We start from the raw sequence: 18,906 nt of genomic DNA, 5'->3' as shown, positions 1-18,906 counted from the left end.
GAGGCTGGCCACGCTCCTCCGGTGGCCGGCCCCAATCCTCCCCCCCCCCCCCCCCCCAACCTGATCCCTGGCCGACCCCAGCCAATGCTCTCCTCGCCCCCGGTCCCCGACCGATTTCCCCGATCCCTGGCCGATTTCCCTCCCCCAGACTGGCCCCTCGCTTCTGAGACCTACCCGCCGCCCGCCAGCCAGTCTCTCAATCTGGCTGGCTGCGGGCAGGGAATCCGATGCCTCGCATTCAAATCCAGCCCTGCCGTTGCAGGCCCTGCCGACTTTAAGAAATCCAGCCTCCCGGGTTTCCCGCCTGTCTCTGAGGCCCCCTAACCCAACTCCCTTGAGAAAATTCCGACCAATGACTCTCTTGATACTTAAGTAACTAATACTGTCATATTACTGGTTTTTTTTTTAAGCATCCCAATGTGAGCTGAGAACTTGCAAATCTTTTCTGCCCAGGAAGACATTCATTTCCCTGGACCGTCTGGCACTTTAAATGTTAAGAGTTCTACTGAATTTGGCCAGTCTAACAATTCCATATGGGTTTGGCCCCAGCATAGAACTGGCAAATTTTGAGCAATTAATTGGTATTATCATTTGGGCCGCAAAGATAATTAGTGTGGGAAATGAAAGTACTACTCTGCAGTAGGGGGGTGCTTATTTTGAAGTTAGGTTGGGGAGGAGAATTGAGGCACATTGTTGCAACAGAGTAAAAGGAACTTTAATGTTTTTGCTGTACTAGACCAAGGAATGCTTGATGCGACCTCTTGTTGAGAAAAGTGGACATACTCAATTTGCCAGTACTGATGAGCACAGATTTACCAAAAATGTATTCAAGACGACACAGAATAGCACAAAGAAATGCAGCAAGAGAGAGGAGGATTGGAAAGGAGAATAACAATAATGGAGTAAGTGCTGTGTAACACCACTGCCCCATTATGTGCAAAGAGGAAGAGTTATGAATGTAGCTCACAGTGCAAAAATGAGCATGATAATTGAGCTCCAGGGGAACTAAAACTAATGAAAAATGTATGTTGGACTGGACTTGGCAAAAATAAATGCAATATTTATTTTTGAGGGTAGGAGAGAGACAGTAATGGAGAATGGGACTCGATTGTGGCCAGATGTGGAGTCTCATGTATGACTGATGAATTTATATTACACAATACAGTTACCATCTCCAGAAGACTTCAAAACAAGAAGCTGATGTAATTAGTGCCTGCATTGCAGATGACTGATCTGTGCTTCAAAGCTTTCTATTCCTTACTGTTTCCCAGAGGACCTCACCCCCGCCCCCCCCCCCCCCCCCCAAACTCCTCATCACTTTAAAAAGGAATTTTCAGTATCTGTAACTAGTGTAAGAAAATGCCACACTGGTCAGTTTGCGAAATGTGTATGAAGTGCCCACTTGTTTCTCAATATTCCACTCAATTGCATAGTGTTTAAGGAAGGTGAAAAACCATCAAAGTAAAATTGCTGTCCCAGTGGGAGGAAGGGAAGACCCTTCACTGTGGTATGGGCATGTGCAGCAGCCAGCACAAAGCTGTGTAATCTTCAAGAGGGACACTACGCCAAAGAGTTGCAGATGCTGGCATATTCAGTACTGTAGTAGCTCTTCTGCAACTGGCAAACAATACACTACAGTATAGGGACATGCAATAAATAAAACTGGATGTCGCTTATTTACTGGATTTTGCATTAAATTTTATGAACTTTATTTTTAAGTTATGCAGAAGTTATGAACATGGTAGAGGCTTAGTAGAATCAGACAGCACAAAAAGAGGCCATTCGTCCCATCGTGCCTGTGCCAGCTCTCTGAAAGAGCCACCAATTAATCTCACTCCCCTGCTCTTTCCCAATAGTCCTGCAATGTTTTCCTTTTTAAGTAGTGATCCAATTCCCTTTTGAAAGTTACTATTGAATCTGCTTCCACCGTGCTTTCAGGCAGTGCCTTCCAGATCGTCATAATTCACTGCATTAAAAAAATTCTCCATCTCCCCCCTGGCTTTTTTACTGATTATTTTCAATCTGTGTCCTCTGGTTACTGACCCTCCTGCCAGTGGAAACAGTTTCTCCCTATCTACTCTATCAAAACTGCTTATAATTTGATAACCTCTATCAAATCTCCCTTCTCTGCTCTGAGAACAATCCTAGCTTCTCTAGTCTCCCCAGATAACTGAAACCCCCCCCCCCTCCCCCCAATCCCTGGTACCATTCTAGTAAGCCTCTCTAAGGCCTTGACGTCCTTTCTAAAGTATGGTGCCCAAAATTGGCCACAATACCCTAGCTGAGGTCTAACCAGTGATTTATAAAGATTTACCATAACTTCCTTGCTTTTGTACTCTATGCCTCTATTTATAAAGCCAAGGATCCCCTATGCTTTATTAATAGCTACATAAACTTGTCCTGCCACCTTCAAAGGTTTATGTATGTGAACCCCTAGGTACTCTGTTCTTGCACCCCCTTTAAAATTGTACCATTTAGTTCATATTGCCTCTCATCACCTTTCCTTCCAAAATGCATCACTTCACACCTCTGCATTAAATTTCATCTGCCATGAGTCTGCCCATTTCATGTCTGTCTATGTCCTCCTAAAGTCTACTACTATCCTCCTCACTGTTTACTACATTTCCAAGCTTTGTGTCATCAGCAGACTTTGAAATTATGCCCTGTATACCCTAGTCCAGGTTATTAATATATATCAAAACAAGCAATGTCCTAATACTGACCCCTGGGGAACACCACTGTTTACATCCCTTCGGTTCGAAAAACAACCGTTCACTACTATGTTTTCTGTCTCGCAGCCAATTTCGTATCCACGCTACCACTGCCCCTTTAATCTCATGGGCTTCAATTTTGCTAACAAGTCTGTTATGTAGCACTTTATCAAATGCCTTTTGAAAGTCCATATACACAACAGCTGGAGATAAAAGGGTATTAAAGACAGGGGCCTAGAAATTCAGTGGCCTGCGCCACCAGTTTGCGCCCAAAGAGGGCTTTTGCGCCACTGGCCAAACCTACCGCGATATTTAGCGGGGCGCTAATGGTGGCGTTAGCCTGTAGCGCTGCGCCACCACCGATGACGTCATCGGTGTGCGCAGCGCCCCGCTATCGCCCCGCTGGCCATATTTGGTCGCTGCCGCCTCCTCCGCGCCGGCCGCAAACAGCGACCGGTACACAGGGGCCTACCTGTGGCGGTAGTGGGGTGAGTTAAGGTGGAGGTGCGGCCGGCCGCTTTTTCGGCGGCCGCCTGCCCGCACCTCCGTCCCCGGCCTCCTACACCCCCCCCCCCCCCGGCGGCATTGCCGGCTGATTCCCGAGAGCCCGGCACTTCTCCTTGGTGCCGGGCTCATTTGCCGGCACTCGCGAGCGGGGATCGCGCTGTTGCAGGCACCTCCCCCTTAAGAGTGAGAGGAAGGCCTGCAGTACCGCAGGCTGCCGTGCCGCAGCGGGTGGCGCTGCGGCACTTTGCGCGCTGATATTCAGTTTCAGCGCCCCAAGCGGGGCGCCGAAACCCTTGTTTAGCGGTCGGCTTCCACTTGGGGCGCTGAAACTGAATATCCCGCTGGCGCAAGTGGCTCCGCGCACAGCGGTAATTCCGGCGCCCAGGCGAGCTGGGCGCCCCAAACTGAATTTTTAGCCCAGAGAGTTTGGAACCAAAGGTGTTTGACATTGCATGACTGATACTTGAGCTCTTTTCATTGTAGCCAAATGCAACCAAAATACAATGCACACTTGGACACTTTGATGTGTGTTTTTCACCCACTCTTGCAGAGAGTGCTGATGTATGAAAATAAAGGCACACTTTTAAGCAGAATTTTTAACGCTTGCCCAACTGTAATGAACCTATTTCTGTATATTTTCACGTGGAGTCTCTCTCATCTACCTCAATTATGACAGAATTCTAGCAGTGCCTCAAAACATTGACCATCAAGCACTGCACAAGCCCCCATTAGGTGTTGTGTTTGGACTCCATCGCACGTGCATTTGTGAGGTATATGTGTTCCATCTTTGATGTCAAATTCTGCATTGTATAACCTTCATCGACTTTGTTTTCTAGGTACTATCAGCAGCTGCAGCAGCAGGTGTCTCTGTAGCTTTTGGTGCCCCCATTGGAGGAGTTTTATTTAGCCTCGAAGAGGTAGGAGATTTTGTCATGATACAATTTTAACTATTGGACCACAAGAACCTTTTAATAGTGAAGAAAACCTGCAGGAACCAGGTTTAAGTTTATACCAGAATTTTTTTTTAAATTTGTTTATGGGATGTGGCCGTCGCTGGCAAGGCCAGCATTTATTGCCCATCGCTAATTGCCCTTGAGAAGGTGGTGGTGAGCCGCTTTCTTGAACCGCTGCAGTCCCTGTGGGAGAGGTCACGGGTGTGGGAGGTGCTGCCGAAGAAGCCTTGGTGAGTTGCTGCAGTGCATCTTGTAGATGGTACGCACTGCAGCCACAGTTCGCCGGTGGTGGAGTGAGTAAATGTTTAAGGTGGTGGATGGGATGTCAATCAAGCGGGCTGCTTTGTCCTGGATGGTGTCGAGCTTCTTGAGTGTTGTTGGAGCTGTACCCATCCAGGCAAGTGGAGAGTATTCCATCACACTCCTGACTTGTGCCTTGTAGATGGTGGAAAGGCTTTGGGGAATCAGGAGGGAAGACACTTGCCGCAGAATAGCCAGCCTCTGACCTGCTCTTGTTGCCACAGTATTTATGTGGCTGGTCCAGTTAAGTTTCTGGTCAATGGTGACCCCCCAGGATATTGATGGTGGGGGATTTGGCGATGGTAATGCCGTTGAATGTCAAGGGGAGGTGGTTAGACTCTCGCTTGTTGGAGATAGTCATTGCCTGGCACTTCTGTGGCGCGAATGTTACCTGCCACTTATCAGCCCAAGCCTGAACGTCGTCCAGGTCTTGTTGCATGCGGGCATGGACTGCTTCATTATCTGAGGAGTTGTGAATGGCGCTGAACACTGTGCAGTCATCAGCGAACATCCCCATTCCTGACCTTATGTTGGAGGGAAGGTCATTGATGAAGCAGCTGAAGATGGTTAGGCCTAGGACACTGCCCTGAGGATCTCCTGCAGCGATGTCCTGGGACTGTGATGATTGACCTTCAACCACCACAACCATCTTCCTTTGTGCTAGGTATGACTCCAGCCAATGGAGCATTCCCCCCCCCCGATTCCCATTGATTTCAGTTTTACTAGGGCTTCTTGATGCCACACTCGGTCAAATGCTGCCTTGATGTCAAGGGCAGTCACTCTCACCTCACATCTGGAATTCAGCTCCTTTGTCAATGTTTGGACCAAGGCTGTAATGAGATTGCGAGCCTAGTGGTCTTGGCGGAAACCAAACTGGGCATCCGTGAGCAGGTTATTGGTGAGTAAGTGCCGCTTGATAGCACTTTCGATGACACCTTCCATCACTTTGCTGATGATTGAGAGTAGACTGATGGGGTGGCAATTGTCTGGGTTGGATTGGTCCTGCATTTTTGTGGACAGGACATACCTGGGCAGTTTTCCACATTGTTGGATAGATGCCAGTGTTGAAGCTATATTGGAACAGCTTGGGTAGAGGCGCAGCTAGTTCTGGAGCACAAGTCTTCAGCACGATAGCCGGGATGTTGTCGGGGCCCATAGCCCAAGCCGTTTCTTGATATCACGTGGAGTGAATCGATTTGGCTGGAGACTGGCTTCTGTGGTGGTGGGGACCTCAGGAGTTGGCCGATATGGATCATGCACTCGGCACTTCAGGCTGAAGATGGTTGCAAACACTTCAGCCTTGTCTTTTGCACTCACGTGCTGGGCTCCACCATCATTGAGGATGGGGATATTCATGGAGCCTCCTCCTCCCGTTAGTTGTTTAATGGTCCATCACCATTCACGACTGGATGTGACAGGACTGCAGAGCTTTAATCTGATCCATTGGTTATGAGATCTCTTAGCCCTGTCTATGGCATGCTGCTTCCACTTTTTAGCATGCATGTAGTCCTGTGTTGCAGCTTCCCCAGGTTGGCACCTCATTTTTAAGTACGCCTGGTGCTGCTCCTGGCATGCATTTCTACACTCCTTATTGAACCAGGGTTGGTCCCCTGGCTTTGTGGTAATGGTAGAGGGATATGCCAGGCCATGAGGTTACAGATTGTGGTGGAACACAATTCTGCTGCTGCTGATGACCCACAGTGCCTCATGTATGCCCAGTTTTGAGCTGCTAGATCTGTTCAGAATCTATTCCATTTAGCATTGTGGTAGTGCCACACAACACGATGGAGGGTGTCCTCAGTGTGAAGACGGGACTTCGTATCCATAATGACAGTGCGGTGGTCACTGCTGCCAATGCTGTCATGGACAGATGCATCTGCGACAGGTAGATTGATGAGGACGAGGTCAAGTAGGTTTTCCGCTCGTGTTGGTTCTCTCACCACCTGTCACAGGCCCAGACTGGCAGTTATGTCCTTCAGGACTCGTCCAGCTCAGTCAGTAGTGGTACTATCAATGAGAGGGGAAATTCAACAAGGTTACCTCTGAACACTGCCAATTGCTGTCAGCATTGGAAAAGAACTTGGGTTTTAATACATGTTGTTTGTCCAACCAAGCTGTACCCATTCTAGCCCTTGTTTCTTCTTTAAATTTGTGCCTGGAAACAACCTATTTTTTGCTAAACTATGTATTTTAAGCACTTTTTGATGTATATGTCAGAAAAACTATGTATTCTTTTTCGGAGTATTGAATGCAATCTGCCAAAGGTAATCGTTAATCAATTCAGCATGCATTTTTTACAAAATATTTTGTGAATATATTGCTTATTTCAGTATTCAATCTAGTTCTAGATTACAATCTTGGAGCTCCATAGCCAATTTAATCCTTCAGTATCAGACAGGGCTCCAGGTGTGTTCCCAGCCAGTATATTAAAATTATGTCAATTCAACTCTAAGAACAAACTAGACAAATATCTAGGGCCGTATTTTGCGACCCCCCTACGGGTGCGTATGAGGTGTGCGTGAGCTCGCGCCCCATGAGCTGCGCAAGTTCTGGGTTTAGGTATGCGAAGCGCATGCGTTGAAACCCGGCACTTGCAATCTGTCAAGAATCTTCTTGACAGATCCTCCTCATCCCCAGGAAAAGCTTGGTTGGACAAACAACATGTATTAAAACCCAAGTTCTTTTCCAATGCTGACAGCAATTGGCAGTGTTCAGAGGTAACCTTGTTGAATTTCCCCTCTAATTTGTAGTACCACTACTGACTGAGCTGGACGAGTTCTGAAGGACATAACTGCTAGTCTGGGCCTGTGACAGGTGGTGAGAGAACCAACACGAGGGGAAAAACCTACTTGACCTCGTCCTCATCAATCTACCTGTCGCAGATGCATCTGTCCATGACAGCATTGGCAGCAGTGACCACCGCACTGTCATTATGGATACGAAGTCCCGTCTTCACACTGAGGACACCCTCCATCGTGTTGTGTGGCACTACCACAATGCTAAATGGGATAGATTCTGAACAGATCTAGCAGCTCAAAACTGGGCATACATGAGGTGCTGTGGGTCATCTGCGGGGGGAGGGTTGCGCTATTTTTATTCATTGATGGGATGTGGGCGTCGCTGGCTAGGCCTGCATTTAGTGCCCATCCCTAATTGCCCTTGAGAAGATGGTGGTGAACCGCCTTCTTGAACCGCTGCAGTCCATATGGTGTAGGTACACCCACAATGCTGTTAGGAAGGGAGTTCCAGGATTTTGGCCCAGCGACAGTGAAGGAACGGTGATACAGGTCCAAGTCAGGATGGTGTGTGGCTTGGAGGGGAACTTGTAGGTGGTGATGTTCCCATGCGTCTGCTGCCCTTGTCCTTCTAAGTGGTAGAGGTCGCGGGTTTGGAAGGTGCTGTTGAAGGAGCTTTGGCGAGTTGCTGCAGTGCATCTTGTAGATGGTACACACTGCAGCCACAGTGCGCCGGTGGTGGAGGGAGTGAATGTTGAAGGTGGTGGATGGAGTGCCAATCAAGCGGGCTGCTTTATCCTGAATGGTGTCGAGCTTCTTGAGTGTTGTTGGAGCTGCACTCATCCAGGCAAGTGGAGAGTATTCCATCACACTCCTGACTTGTGCCTTGTAGATGGTGGAAAGGCTTTGGGGAGTCAGGAGGTGAGACACTCGCTGCAGAATTCCCAGCCTCTGGCCTGCTCTTGTAGCCACAGTATTTATATGGTTGGTCCAGTTCAGTTTCTGATCAATGGTAACCCCCCAGGATGTTGATAGTGGGGGATTCAGCAATGGTAATGCCATTGAATGTCATGGGGAGATGGTTAGAGTCTCGCTTGTTGGAGATGGTCATTGCCTGGCACTTGTGTGGTGCGAATGTTACTTGCCACTTGTCAGCCCAAGTCTGAATGTTGTCCAGGTCTTGCTGCATATGGACACGGACTGCGTCAGTATCTGACGAGTCTCGAATAGTGCTGAACAGTGTGCAATCATCAGCGAACATCCCCACTTCTGACCTTATGATGGAGGGAAGGTCATTGATGAAACAGCTGAAGATGGTTGGGCCTAGGACACTGCCCTGAGGAACTCCTGCAGTGATGTCATGTGATTGAGATGAATGACCTCCAACAACCACAGCCAACTTCCTTTGTGCTAGGTATGATTCCAACCAATGGAGAGTTTCCCCCTTGATTCCCATTGACTTCAGTTTTGCTAGGGCGCCTTGATGCCACACTCGATCAAATGCTGCCTTGATGTCAAGGGCAGTCACTCTCACCTCACCTCTTGAGTTCAGCTCTTTTGTCCATGTTTGGACCAAGGCTGTAATGAGGTCAGGAGCTGAGTGGCCCTGGCGGAACCCAAACTGGACGTCAGTTAGCAGGTTATTGCTGAGTAAGTGCCGCTTGATAGCACTGTCGACAACGCCTTCCATCACTTTGCTGATGATTGAGAGTAGACTGATGGGATGGTAATTGGCCGGGTCGGATTTGTCCTGCTTTTTGTAGACAGGACATACTTGGGCAATTTTCCACATTGCCAGGTAGATGCCAGTGTTGTAGCTGTACTGGAACAGCTTGGCTAGGGGCGCAGCTAGTTCTGGAGCACAAGTCTTCAGTACTATTGCCGGAATGTTGTCAGGGCCCATAGCCTTTGCAGTATCCAGTGTCTTCAGCTGTTTCTTGACATCACGTGGAGTGAATTGAATGGGCTGAAGACTGGCATCTGTGATGCTGGGGACCTCAGGAGGAGGCTGAGATGGATCATCCACTCGGCACTTCTGGCTGAAGATAGTTGCAAATGCTTCAGCCTTGTCTTTTGCACTCACGTGCTGGGCTCCACCATCATTGAGGATGGGGATATTTTTGGAGCCGCCTCCTCCTGTTAACTGTTTAATTGTCCACCACCACTCACGACTGGATGTGGCAGGACTGCAGAGCTTTGATTTGATCCGATGGTTGTGAGATCGCTTAGCTCTGTCTATCGCATGTTGCTTCCGTTGTTTGGCATGCAAGTAGTCCTGTGTTGTAGCCTCACCAGGTTGACACCTCATTTTTCGGTATGCCTGGTGCTGTTCCCGGCATGCTCTCCTGCACTCTTCGTTAAACCAGGGTTGATCTCCCGGCTTGATGGTAATGGTAGAGTGAGGGATATGCCGGGCCATGAGGTTACAGATTGTGGTTGAATACAATTCTGCTGCTGCTGATGGCCCACAGCGCCTCATGGATGGCCAGTTTTGAGTTGCCAGATCTGTTCGAAATCTGTCCCATTTAGCACGGTGGTAGTGCCACACAACACGGTGGAGGGTATCCTCAACATGAAGACGGGACTTCGTCTCCACAAGGACTGTGCGGTGGTCACTTCCACCAATGCTGTCATGGACAGATGCATCTGCAACAGGTAGATTGGTGAGGATGAGATCAAGTAGGTTTTTCCCCTCTTGTTGGTTCCCTCACCACCTGTCCAACCTCTGCCCGCTGAAAGGCCATGGAATTCTTACGCCTGGTAAAAGCAGGCCCGCGGGAAGCCTCCAGTCACAAATTCAGGCCCCTAATTAATAATGTTGAAAGCTATAGGAATAAGCATAGCAATCAATATTCAAATACATTTATTGAATGCTGTAATACCAGTTCTTTTGGGATCATTGGATTGCTATCTTTAGAACATGTTGGCTGAGTAGTATAGATTATAGTGTTAAATTGATATTCTGGAGTCTCCCAATCAATTCCTTTATGGGTCTGGGATAAATATATTTCTTTTTGGAAATGTTAACAGTGATTATCCTCAAGAGGATAAATAAATGGAGCCAATCCGCAGGAGTGCAAATTATACTGACTGTTGACGTCAGAGAGGATTCAGGAAAGAGTAAATTTAAAAGCAGCGAGAGAAATGTCAAGGCTCGAGAGCAGAGTAGAGTTTTGGGTAAAAATAAGCAGAGTGGGTCAGGAAGGGACAGAGAGAGTAACAAAGGTAATAAGGCATCAGTGACTAAGGTTGCATCAGGGAAAAAGAGAAATAAGTCAAAGTTAAAGGCACTATATCGGAATGCGCGAAGCATTCACAACAAAATAGATGAATTAATAGCGCAGATACAAATGAACAGGTTTGATCTAATAGCCATAACAGAAACGTGGTTGCAAAGTGGCCAAGGTTGTGAACTAAATGTTCCAGGATACTTAACTTTTAGAAGAGATAGGCAAAATGGAAAAGGAGGAGGGGTAGCCCTGATAATAAAGATGGGATAAAGACAGTAGAGGGAAAGGATCTTGGCTCCGAAAATCAAGAAGTAGAATCAGTTTGGGTGGAGCTAAGAAACAGCAAGGGGCAGAAAACATTGGTGGGAGTTGTTTATAGGCCCCCAAACAGTAGTTGTAATGTAGGGCAGAATATAAATCAGGAAATTAGAGCTGCATGAAACAAGGGTAATACAGTAATCATGGGGGACTTTAATCTCCATATAGACTGGGCAAACCAAATTTGCAGTAATAGTGTGGAGGATGAATTCATGAAATGTATGCAAGATAATTTTCTAGATCAGTATATTGAGGAACCAACTAGGGAACAGGTTATTTTAGATCTAGTATTGTGTAATGAGAAAGGGTTAATTAATAACCTTGTAGTAAAGGGTCCTTTTAAGGAAGAGTGACCATAATATAATAGAATTTTATGTTGAGTTTGAAAGTGATTGAGTTAAATCCGAAACTAGGGTTCAGTGGATATGGTGTATTTGGATTTTCAGAAGGTATGCGATAAGGCGCCACACAAGAGGTTATTAAACAAACTTAGGGCTCATGGGATTGGGGGTAATATACTAGCATGGATTGAGGATTGGTAAACGAACAGTAAACAGAGTAGGAATAAACGGGTCATTTTCAGGTTGGCAGGCTGTAACTAGTGGGGTACCGCAAGGATCAGTGCTTGGGCCTCAGCTATTCACAATCTACATCAATGATTTGGATGAAGGGACCAAATGTGATATATCCAAGTTTGCTGATGATACAAAGCTGGGTGGGAATTTAAGTTGTGAGGAGGATGCAAGGAGGCTTCAAGGGGATATAGACAGGCTAAGTGAGTGGGCAAGAACATGGCAAATGGAATATAATGTGGAGAAATGTGAATTATCCACTTTGGTAGGAATAATAGAAAAGCAGAGTATTTTTTAAATGATGAGAGATTGGGAAATGTTGGTGTTCAGAGGGACCTGGGTGTCCTTGAACACGAATCACTGAAAGTTAACATGCAGGTACAGCAAGCAATTAGGAAAGCAAATGGTATGTTGGCCTTTATTACAAGAGGATTTGAGTATAAGAATAAAGATGTCTTACTGCAATTATATAGGGCCCTGGCGAGACCACACCTGGAACAATGTGTACAGTTTTGGCCTCCTTGCCTAAGGGAGGATATACTTAACATAGCGGGAGTGCAACGAAGGTTCACCAGACTGGTTCCTGTGATGGGGAGATTGTCCTATGAGGACAGATTGCGTAGACTAGGCCTATATGCTCTAGAGTTTAGAAGAATGAGAGGTGATCTCATTGAAACATACAAAATTCTTACAGGGATTGACAGAGTAGATGCAGGGAGGATGTTTCCTCTGGCTAGGGAGTCTAGAACCAGGGGTCACAGTCTCCGAATAAGTGTTCGGCCATTTAGGACTAAGATGAGGAGAAATTTCTTCACTCAGAGGGTGGTGAAGCTTTGGAATTTTCTACCCCAGAGGGCTGTGGCGGCTCAGTCGTTGAGTATATTCAAGACCGCGATTGATAAATTTTTGAATATTAAGGGTATCAAGGGATATGGGGATAGTGCAGGAAAGTGGAGATGAAGTAGATCAGCCATGATCTTATTGAATGGCGGAGCAGGCTCGAAGGGCCAAATGGCCTACTCCTGCTCCTATTTCTTATGTTCTTATGAGACAACCCTGTAAAGTAAATGAGCAAATATTGGTGCCATCAGAGGCACCAAAACCCTCCTATTGGGAGAGGATTTTGGTGACTGCATCCAATGTCTTTAGCTACCTTTCCTATTATTGGCCTGGGCAAACAATTCCCTGACATCGAGGAAGGTCCTGGCAAGATTGACACTGATGGTTGCGTAATATATGGAGTATTTGTTACAGGATGTTTCAGTATGTGCCAAAAGGCTAGATAACTGACTCCTCATTGACATTGTTTTATTTTCTATTTCTCCAGGTCAGCTATTACTTCCCTCTGAAGACTTTATGGAGATCGTTTTTTGCTGCATTGGTCGCAGCCTTCACACTCCGGTCTATTAATCCATTTGGTAATAGTCGCCTTGTGCTATTCTATGTAGAATTCCACAGCCCCTGGCATTTGTTGGAATTAATCCCTTTCATCCTTTTGGGAATCTTTGGAGGACTATGGGGAGCATTTTTTATTCGTGCCAACATTGCCTGGTGCAGAAGGCGCAAGACCACCATGTTAGGGAAGTACCCGGTTCTTGAGGTCCTCGTTGTGACAGCCATCACGGGTATTATAGCTTTTCCTAATGATTACACTAAGAAGAGTACCAGTGGGCTCATTTCAGAACTGTTCAATGACTGTGGACTTCTGGACTCATCACAACTCTGTGATTACATTAATGATGTCAACAGCACCAAAACGATCGACGACTTGCCAGATCGTGCGGCAGGTAAAGGTGTCTACATGGCAATTTGGCAGCTGGCTCTAGCACTGGTGTTTAAAATTTTCATCACAATATTCACATTTGGTATGAAGGTAAGGAGGAATTTCAGGGAGACCAATATTTTATACAATGGCTTTTATGAAAGATACTGAGCAAGTAATGGTGCGTGAATGGATTTTTCTACTGTGTTTTGAACGTGCAAAATGATTCACAGCAAAACATTTAAGGAATAACATAAACTTAACACTGAGGAGGTACTGCACTGTCGAAAGTGGCATTTCTCAGATGGGACATTAAACCGAGTTGGCCATATAAATGTTAGCCCTTCAGCTGTTTTCTCTCAGTATTATTGGCCCCCACACTGCTGCTCTTCCTCCAGGCCGGTGTTGCGCCCACACTCTATTCTGGTCCCCAACATGGTTTGTCTTTTCTCTCAGACTTCCATGGCCACTACGCTACCCTTCTTTCTTATTCTCTGCAGGCTCCAGCTCTTCCCCACAGATCACCAGAAGCCGAGATGGGTGCACCTAATTTTGTTGGAGCTAGTTAGATAATTTTTGTTCATATTTATTATCATGGATGAAATGTCAAGTGAAGGCTGGGTTAAAATCAGTTTGCTCCAGAGCTTCAAAATCTTGCTCCAACTAAATTAAGTGTCCCCATTTATAGTACTTGGAAATATCTAGGCACAATGGAAATAATTCAAACCAAAAAAGGCCTGAATCTTAAATCAGTGGGCTATGAAAAAGGTCAAGTTTTTGAAATGATGAAGCAAAAAAATGGAGTAGGTGTGGAAATGTATTTCATTGAACCTGATGAAGTGGGATGTAGGATAGTATAAGCAATGGAAATCTCAAGTTAAACATAAGTCATTATTGCACATTAAATAAATGGAAAAGATTGCTGCCAAGCAAGGAAATTACAGATAAAACTGGAACATTCAAAAAATAAGTGGACAGATTCCTAATTCAACAGAATCTGAAGGTGGTTTACACACTGCTAAAAGCTCTTGTGTAGTGGAAAGTACATCATGTTGCAACTGTTCTTTTTTGTAATTTTTTTAACAAATACGCACTTTTGTAAGCATGAATGTTTACATTTGAAAGATTTCTTGGGGCTTTCTCCTGTATACATATCCCCATTTATATTATGCCTCTCGAGAGTCAGAAACAAACCCTGAGTGCTGCCATTGGACAATCCACTGAAACTCTTCCCCACCTAGAAATCAGCTGCTGCTTTTAATGTGCTGTGCCCTGTGCTATCTTCATACATGTGGTCCAGCAGAGGTCCCTCTCTTCTGTTTCTTTGTATTTTCTGAATTGGACCTTTAGTGCTTGGAATTAAGCAGCAACAGGACTAACGTGGCTGAGCAGGACAAAACAATGTGGTATTACAGAGCAGGACGATATGTCACAGTTGACGCAATGAGTTTAGGTTGTGAAAGGGGAGTGACTACCATTATAGGCTATTATAGGCTCGAGTAGCACTATTATGTTGGCGGGGGTTGGGGGGGCGGTAGGGGTTGCTGCCTCTAATTGGAAATGTGCTATAGGATTGTAATGTGAGGGCTAATACTCATTTGGGTCTGAAACTGCAATAGCTGGAGCTGGATGTGTTAACTCTGGATAATGTGACTTCTGTTTTCTAATACTTATGCAGGTTCCCTCAGGACTCTTCATACCGAGCATGGCTGTGGGTGCTATAGCTGGAAGACTTCTTGGAGTAGGAATGGAACAGCTGGCTTACTATCACCATGACTGGATCATCTTTAGAAATTGGTGTAGTCCTGGAGCAGACTGCATCACACCTGGGTTATATGCCATGGTTGGTGCTGCTGCGTGCCTAGGTAAGAAAATGAGTTTCAAAGTTAACATTTTGTAATTAAAAGATAAAGTTCTTCCAGTAATGTGCACCACTCCCTGATGAGGCCAATTTTTCCTTCCCTATGAGTAAGTAAAAATAAATATTTGTGCCTTATCTCTCACACTGTCTAAATGTCGCAAAGCTATTATTTACTACTCTTTGGCTTGCCTGTTGTATGTAGGCAGTCATTCTGTCCCAGAGCAATCAAAGTAATGATGAATTATTCTAGTTCCTTGGTGTTATTGACTGAAGATACTGAGAGAACGCCATGCTCACAACGTGGCAAATTTTAGGGTTTTTTACAAGCCATTCCTTTTTTCAACAGTATTATTGTACTTCCTGTAGTGAACCTTAACATCCGCTATAAATCAAAAGGTACAATCCTGCGGTTGTCTGCCCTTGTAGTGAGCACATACCATTTTGGACACTCCCAATCCTAGATCGCAAGTGCCCCTTGTACTTTGACTCTCCAAGCAACTCCGGAGGACTTATCGACACACCACACTTGAACAGGGTTCAAATTCCAAATTAACTAAACTACTGTATATTTATTGACAATTTAAACAAGTAGGACACATACAGAACAAGCTTATGTACATGACAGCAGTAAAAATTATGATCTTTTATAACTATACTCTGCCCCTGATAGCAGTTAATATAGTTAGAAAGTTTCATTACCCAGAATCTGTAACACCCTCCTATGCTCTCTTTTGGTTCCATTCAGCACGTTCATGTCAGTCTTTCTCTCTCTCCCACTGGTTCACAAGTATGGGCTTTAGTGAGCCTTTAGTTTAATACTTAATGTTTCCTCTGACAGTTCCATTTCCAGGCTGAAGAATCCATAAGTGAATATTATGCACATCTTCTAAACGAGTGAAACCTGTAAATTACAGACACATTGGGGACTGGCACCAGCTGTCCTTTTTTGTTCTGATTTTCCAATAGTGTAAAAAAAAATAAAGTTGTCAGTAGAATGGGGAGTTCTTTACCCATGCATCGCTAGCAGCAGCGAAACTGCTCTATTCCAGGGATAGAGCCGTGCAAGCATTCAATCCCTGAAATAGAGCAGTTTCTCTGTACGCAATGCATGCTGGGTAAAGAGCCCCCCCCCCCCCCCCCCCCCCAATTCCACAAAAGCGGTTTCTTTCACGAAATGTGCTGCTGCCTTGAGCTGGCCTGCATACACTGACCTCACGAGAATTGAAATCAAAAACACAATTTCTAAATTTGCGAATGACACCAAATTGCGGGGGGGGGGGGAGGGGGGGGTGGGGGGAATAGTCAATACTGAGGAGGACTGCAACAAATTACAAGAAGACAGTAATAAACTTCCAGAATGGGCATATAATTGGCAAATGAATTTCAACACAGATAAATGTGAGGTATTACATTTTGGTAAGAAAAATAGGGAGGTCACATATTACTTGGAAAATACAAATCTAAGGCGGGTAGAAGAGCAAAGAGATCTCTGAGTGCAAATACATAAATCACTAAAAGTAGTGACGCAGGTTAACAAGGCAATTAAAACATTTAAAAAAAGCAAACCAAGCATTAGGGTTTATTTCTAGAGGGATAGAATTGAAAAGTAAAGAGGTTATGCTAAACTTGTATTGAACCTTGGTTAGACCACACTTGGAGTACTGTGTACAATTCTGGTCGCCATATTATGAAAAGGATATAGAGGCACTGGAGAAGGTGCAAGAAAGATCTACAAGGATGATACCAGAATTGTGAGGGTATACCCATCAGGAAAGGATGAACAGGCTGGGTCTCTTTTTTTTCTCTTGAAAAGAGAAGGCTGAGGGGTGACCTAATGGAGGTCTTGAAAATTATGAAAGGTTTTGATAGAGTAGATACAGAGAGAGTGTTTCCACTTGTGGGGAAGTGCAAAACTAGAAAGGAAAGACATACATTTATATAGCGCCTTTCATGACCATCGGACGTCCCAAATTGGCTGTAAAGCGCTTAAGTACTTTTTGAAGTACAGTCACTTTTGTAATGTAGGAAACGCAGCAGCCAATTTGCGCACATCAAACTCCCACAAACAGCAATGTGATAATGACCAGATAATCTGTTTTTAGTGATGTTGATTGAAGGGTAAATATTGGCCAGGACACCGGGGATAACCCCCATGCTCCTCTTCGAAATAGATCCATGGGATCTTTTATGTCCACCTGAGAGAGCAGACGGGGCCTCGGTTTAACGTCTCATCCGAAGGACGGCACCTCTGACAGTGCAGCTCACCCTCAGTACTGCACTGGGGTGTCAGCCTAGATTTTTGTGCTCAAGTCTCTGGAGTGGGACTTGAACCCACAACCTTCTGACTCAGAGCCGAGGGTGCTACCAACTGAGCCACTGACTGATAGCAAAATAAGATAGTCATCAAAAAATCAAATAGGGAATTCAGAAGAAACTTCTTTACCCAGAGAGTGGTGAGAATGTGGAACTCGCTACCACAGGGAGTGGTTGAAGTCAATAGTATAGATACATTTAAGGGGAGGCTAGATAGGCATATGAGGGAGAAGGGAATAGAGGGTTATGCTGACAGAGTTAGATGAGGAAAGACGGGAAGAGGCTCGAGTGGAGCATAAATGGACTGGTTGGGCCGAATGGTCTGTTTCTGTGCTGTATATCCTGTTTCTGTGCTGTATATCCTATGTAATCCTATGAATTAGGGGGCAGAAAGGCAGCAAGCTGCAAGGGGAAAGTTTCAGATACAGCAGCTTTGCAACAGGCTATGTCCCGTGTTTTAAGTTGGAAAAGGGCTAGGTGCATTTGGAGACTGCCTGTCATAGAGTCATAGAGTTTTACAGCACAGAAAGAGGCCCTTCGGCCCATCGTGTCTGCGCCGCCCATCCATCCCTGTCCAGTCTAATCCCATTTTCCAGCATTTGGTCCATAGCCTTGTATGCAATTGGCATTTCAAGTGCTCATCCAAATGCTTCTTGAATGTTGTGAGGGTTCCTGCCTCTACCACCCTTTTAGGCATTGAGTTCCACATTCCAACCACCCTCTGGGTGAAAAAGTTCCTCCTCAAATCCCCTCTAAATCTCCTGCCCCTTACCCTGAATCTATGCCCCCTTGTTATTGACCCCCCTACTAAGGGGAAAAGTTCCTCTTTGTCTACCCTATCTATGCCCCTCATCATTTTGTACACCTCAATCAGGTCCCCCCTCAGCCTTCTTTGCTCCAAGGAAAACAACCCCAGCCTGTTTAGTCTTTCTTCATAGCTGAGGCGCTCCATCCCAGGTAACATCTTGGTGAATCTTCTCTGCACCCTCTCCAAAGCAATCACATCCTTCCTATAGGGAGGTGACCAGAACTGCACACAGTACTCCAGCTGTGGCCTCACCAGCGTTTTGTACAGCTCCATCATAACCTCCCTGCTCTTATATTCTATGCCTCGGCTAATGAAGGCAAGTATCCCATATGCCTTTTTAACCACCTTATCTACCTGTTCCGCTGCCTTCAGGGATCTATGTACATGTACACCAAGGTCCCTCTGACCCTCTGTACTTCCTAGGGTCCTACCACTCATTGTGTATTCCCTTGCCTTATTTGTCCGTCCAAAATGCATCACCTCGCACTTTTCAGGGTTAAATTCCATTTGCCACTTTTCCGCCCATCTGACCAACCCGTTTATATCGTCCTGTAGCCTGAGGCTTTCCTCCTCGCAATTTACCACCCCACCAATTTTCGTGTCATCTGCAAACTTACTGATCATACCTTTTACATTCTCATCCAAATCATTTATGTAGATCACAAACAACAAGGGACCCAGCACCGATCCCTGAGGTACCCCACTGGACACAGGCTTCCAGTCACAAAAGCAACCTTCGACCATCACCCTCTGCCTCCTGCCACTCAGCCAGTTTAGGATCCAACGCGCCAAGGCACCCTGGATCCCATGGGCTCTTACCTTCTTGACCAGTCTCC

At 45.7% G+C, this 18,906-nt stretch overlaps 1 protein-coding gene across 4 annotated transcripts in view; it reads left to right on the top strand.

Annotated features, from left to right (window-relative positions):
• Positions 1 to 18,906, top strand: part of clcn5b (Cl-/H+ antiporter 5b) — a 185,494-nt gene that overhangs the window by 154,591 nt on the left and 11,997 nt on the right. For all 4 annotated transcript variants that reach the window (XM_085997573.1, XM_085997584.1, XM_085997594.1 and 1 more), the window contains 3 exons: positions 4,055 to 4,135; positions 12,654 to 13,199; positions 14,767 to 14,953. In XM_085997573.1, the coding sequence (XP_085853699.1) occupies positions 4,055 to 4,135; positions 12,654 to 13,199; positions 14,767 to 14,953 (814 nt within the window). The remainder of the gene's footprint in view (positions 1 to 4,054; positions 4,136 to 12,653; positions 13,200 to 14,766; positions 14,954 to 18,906) is intronic.

This window comes from Somniosus microcephalus, chromosome 1 (genome assembly GCF_052327205.1).
Source record: "Somniosus microcephalus isolate GS21.2 chromosome 1, FLI_Smic_1.0, whole genome shotgun sequence".
Lineage (NCBI taxonomy): Eukaryota > Metazoa > Chordata > Chondrichthyes > Squaliformes > Somniosidae > Somniosus > Somniosus microcephalus.
The sequence above is the reverse complement of the archived record's forward strand: the minus strand, read 5'-3'. Positions and strand labels throughout refer to the sequence as shown.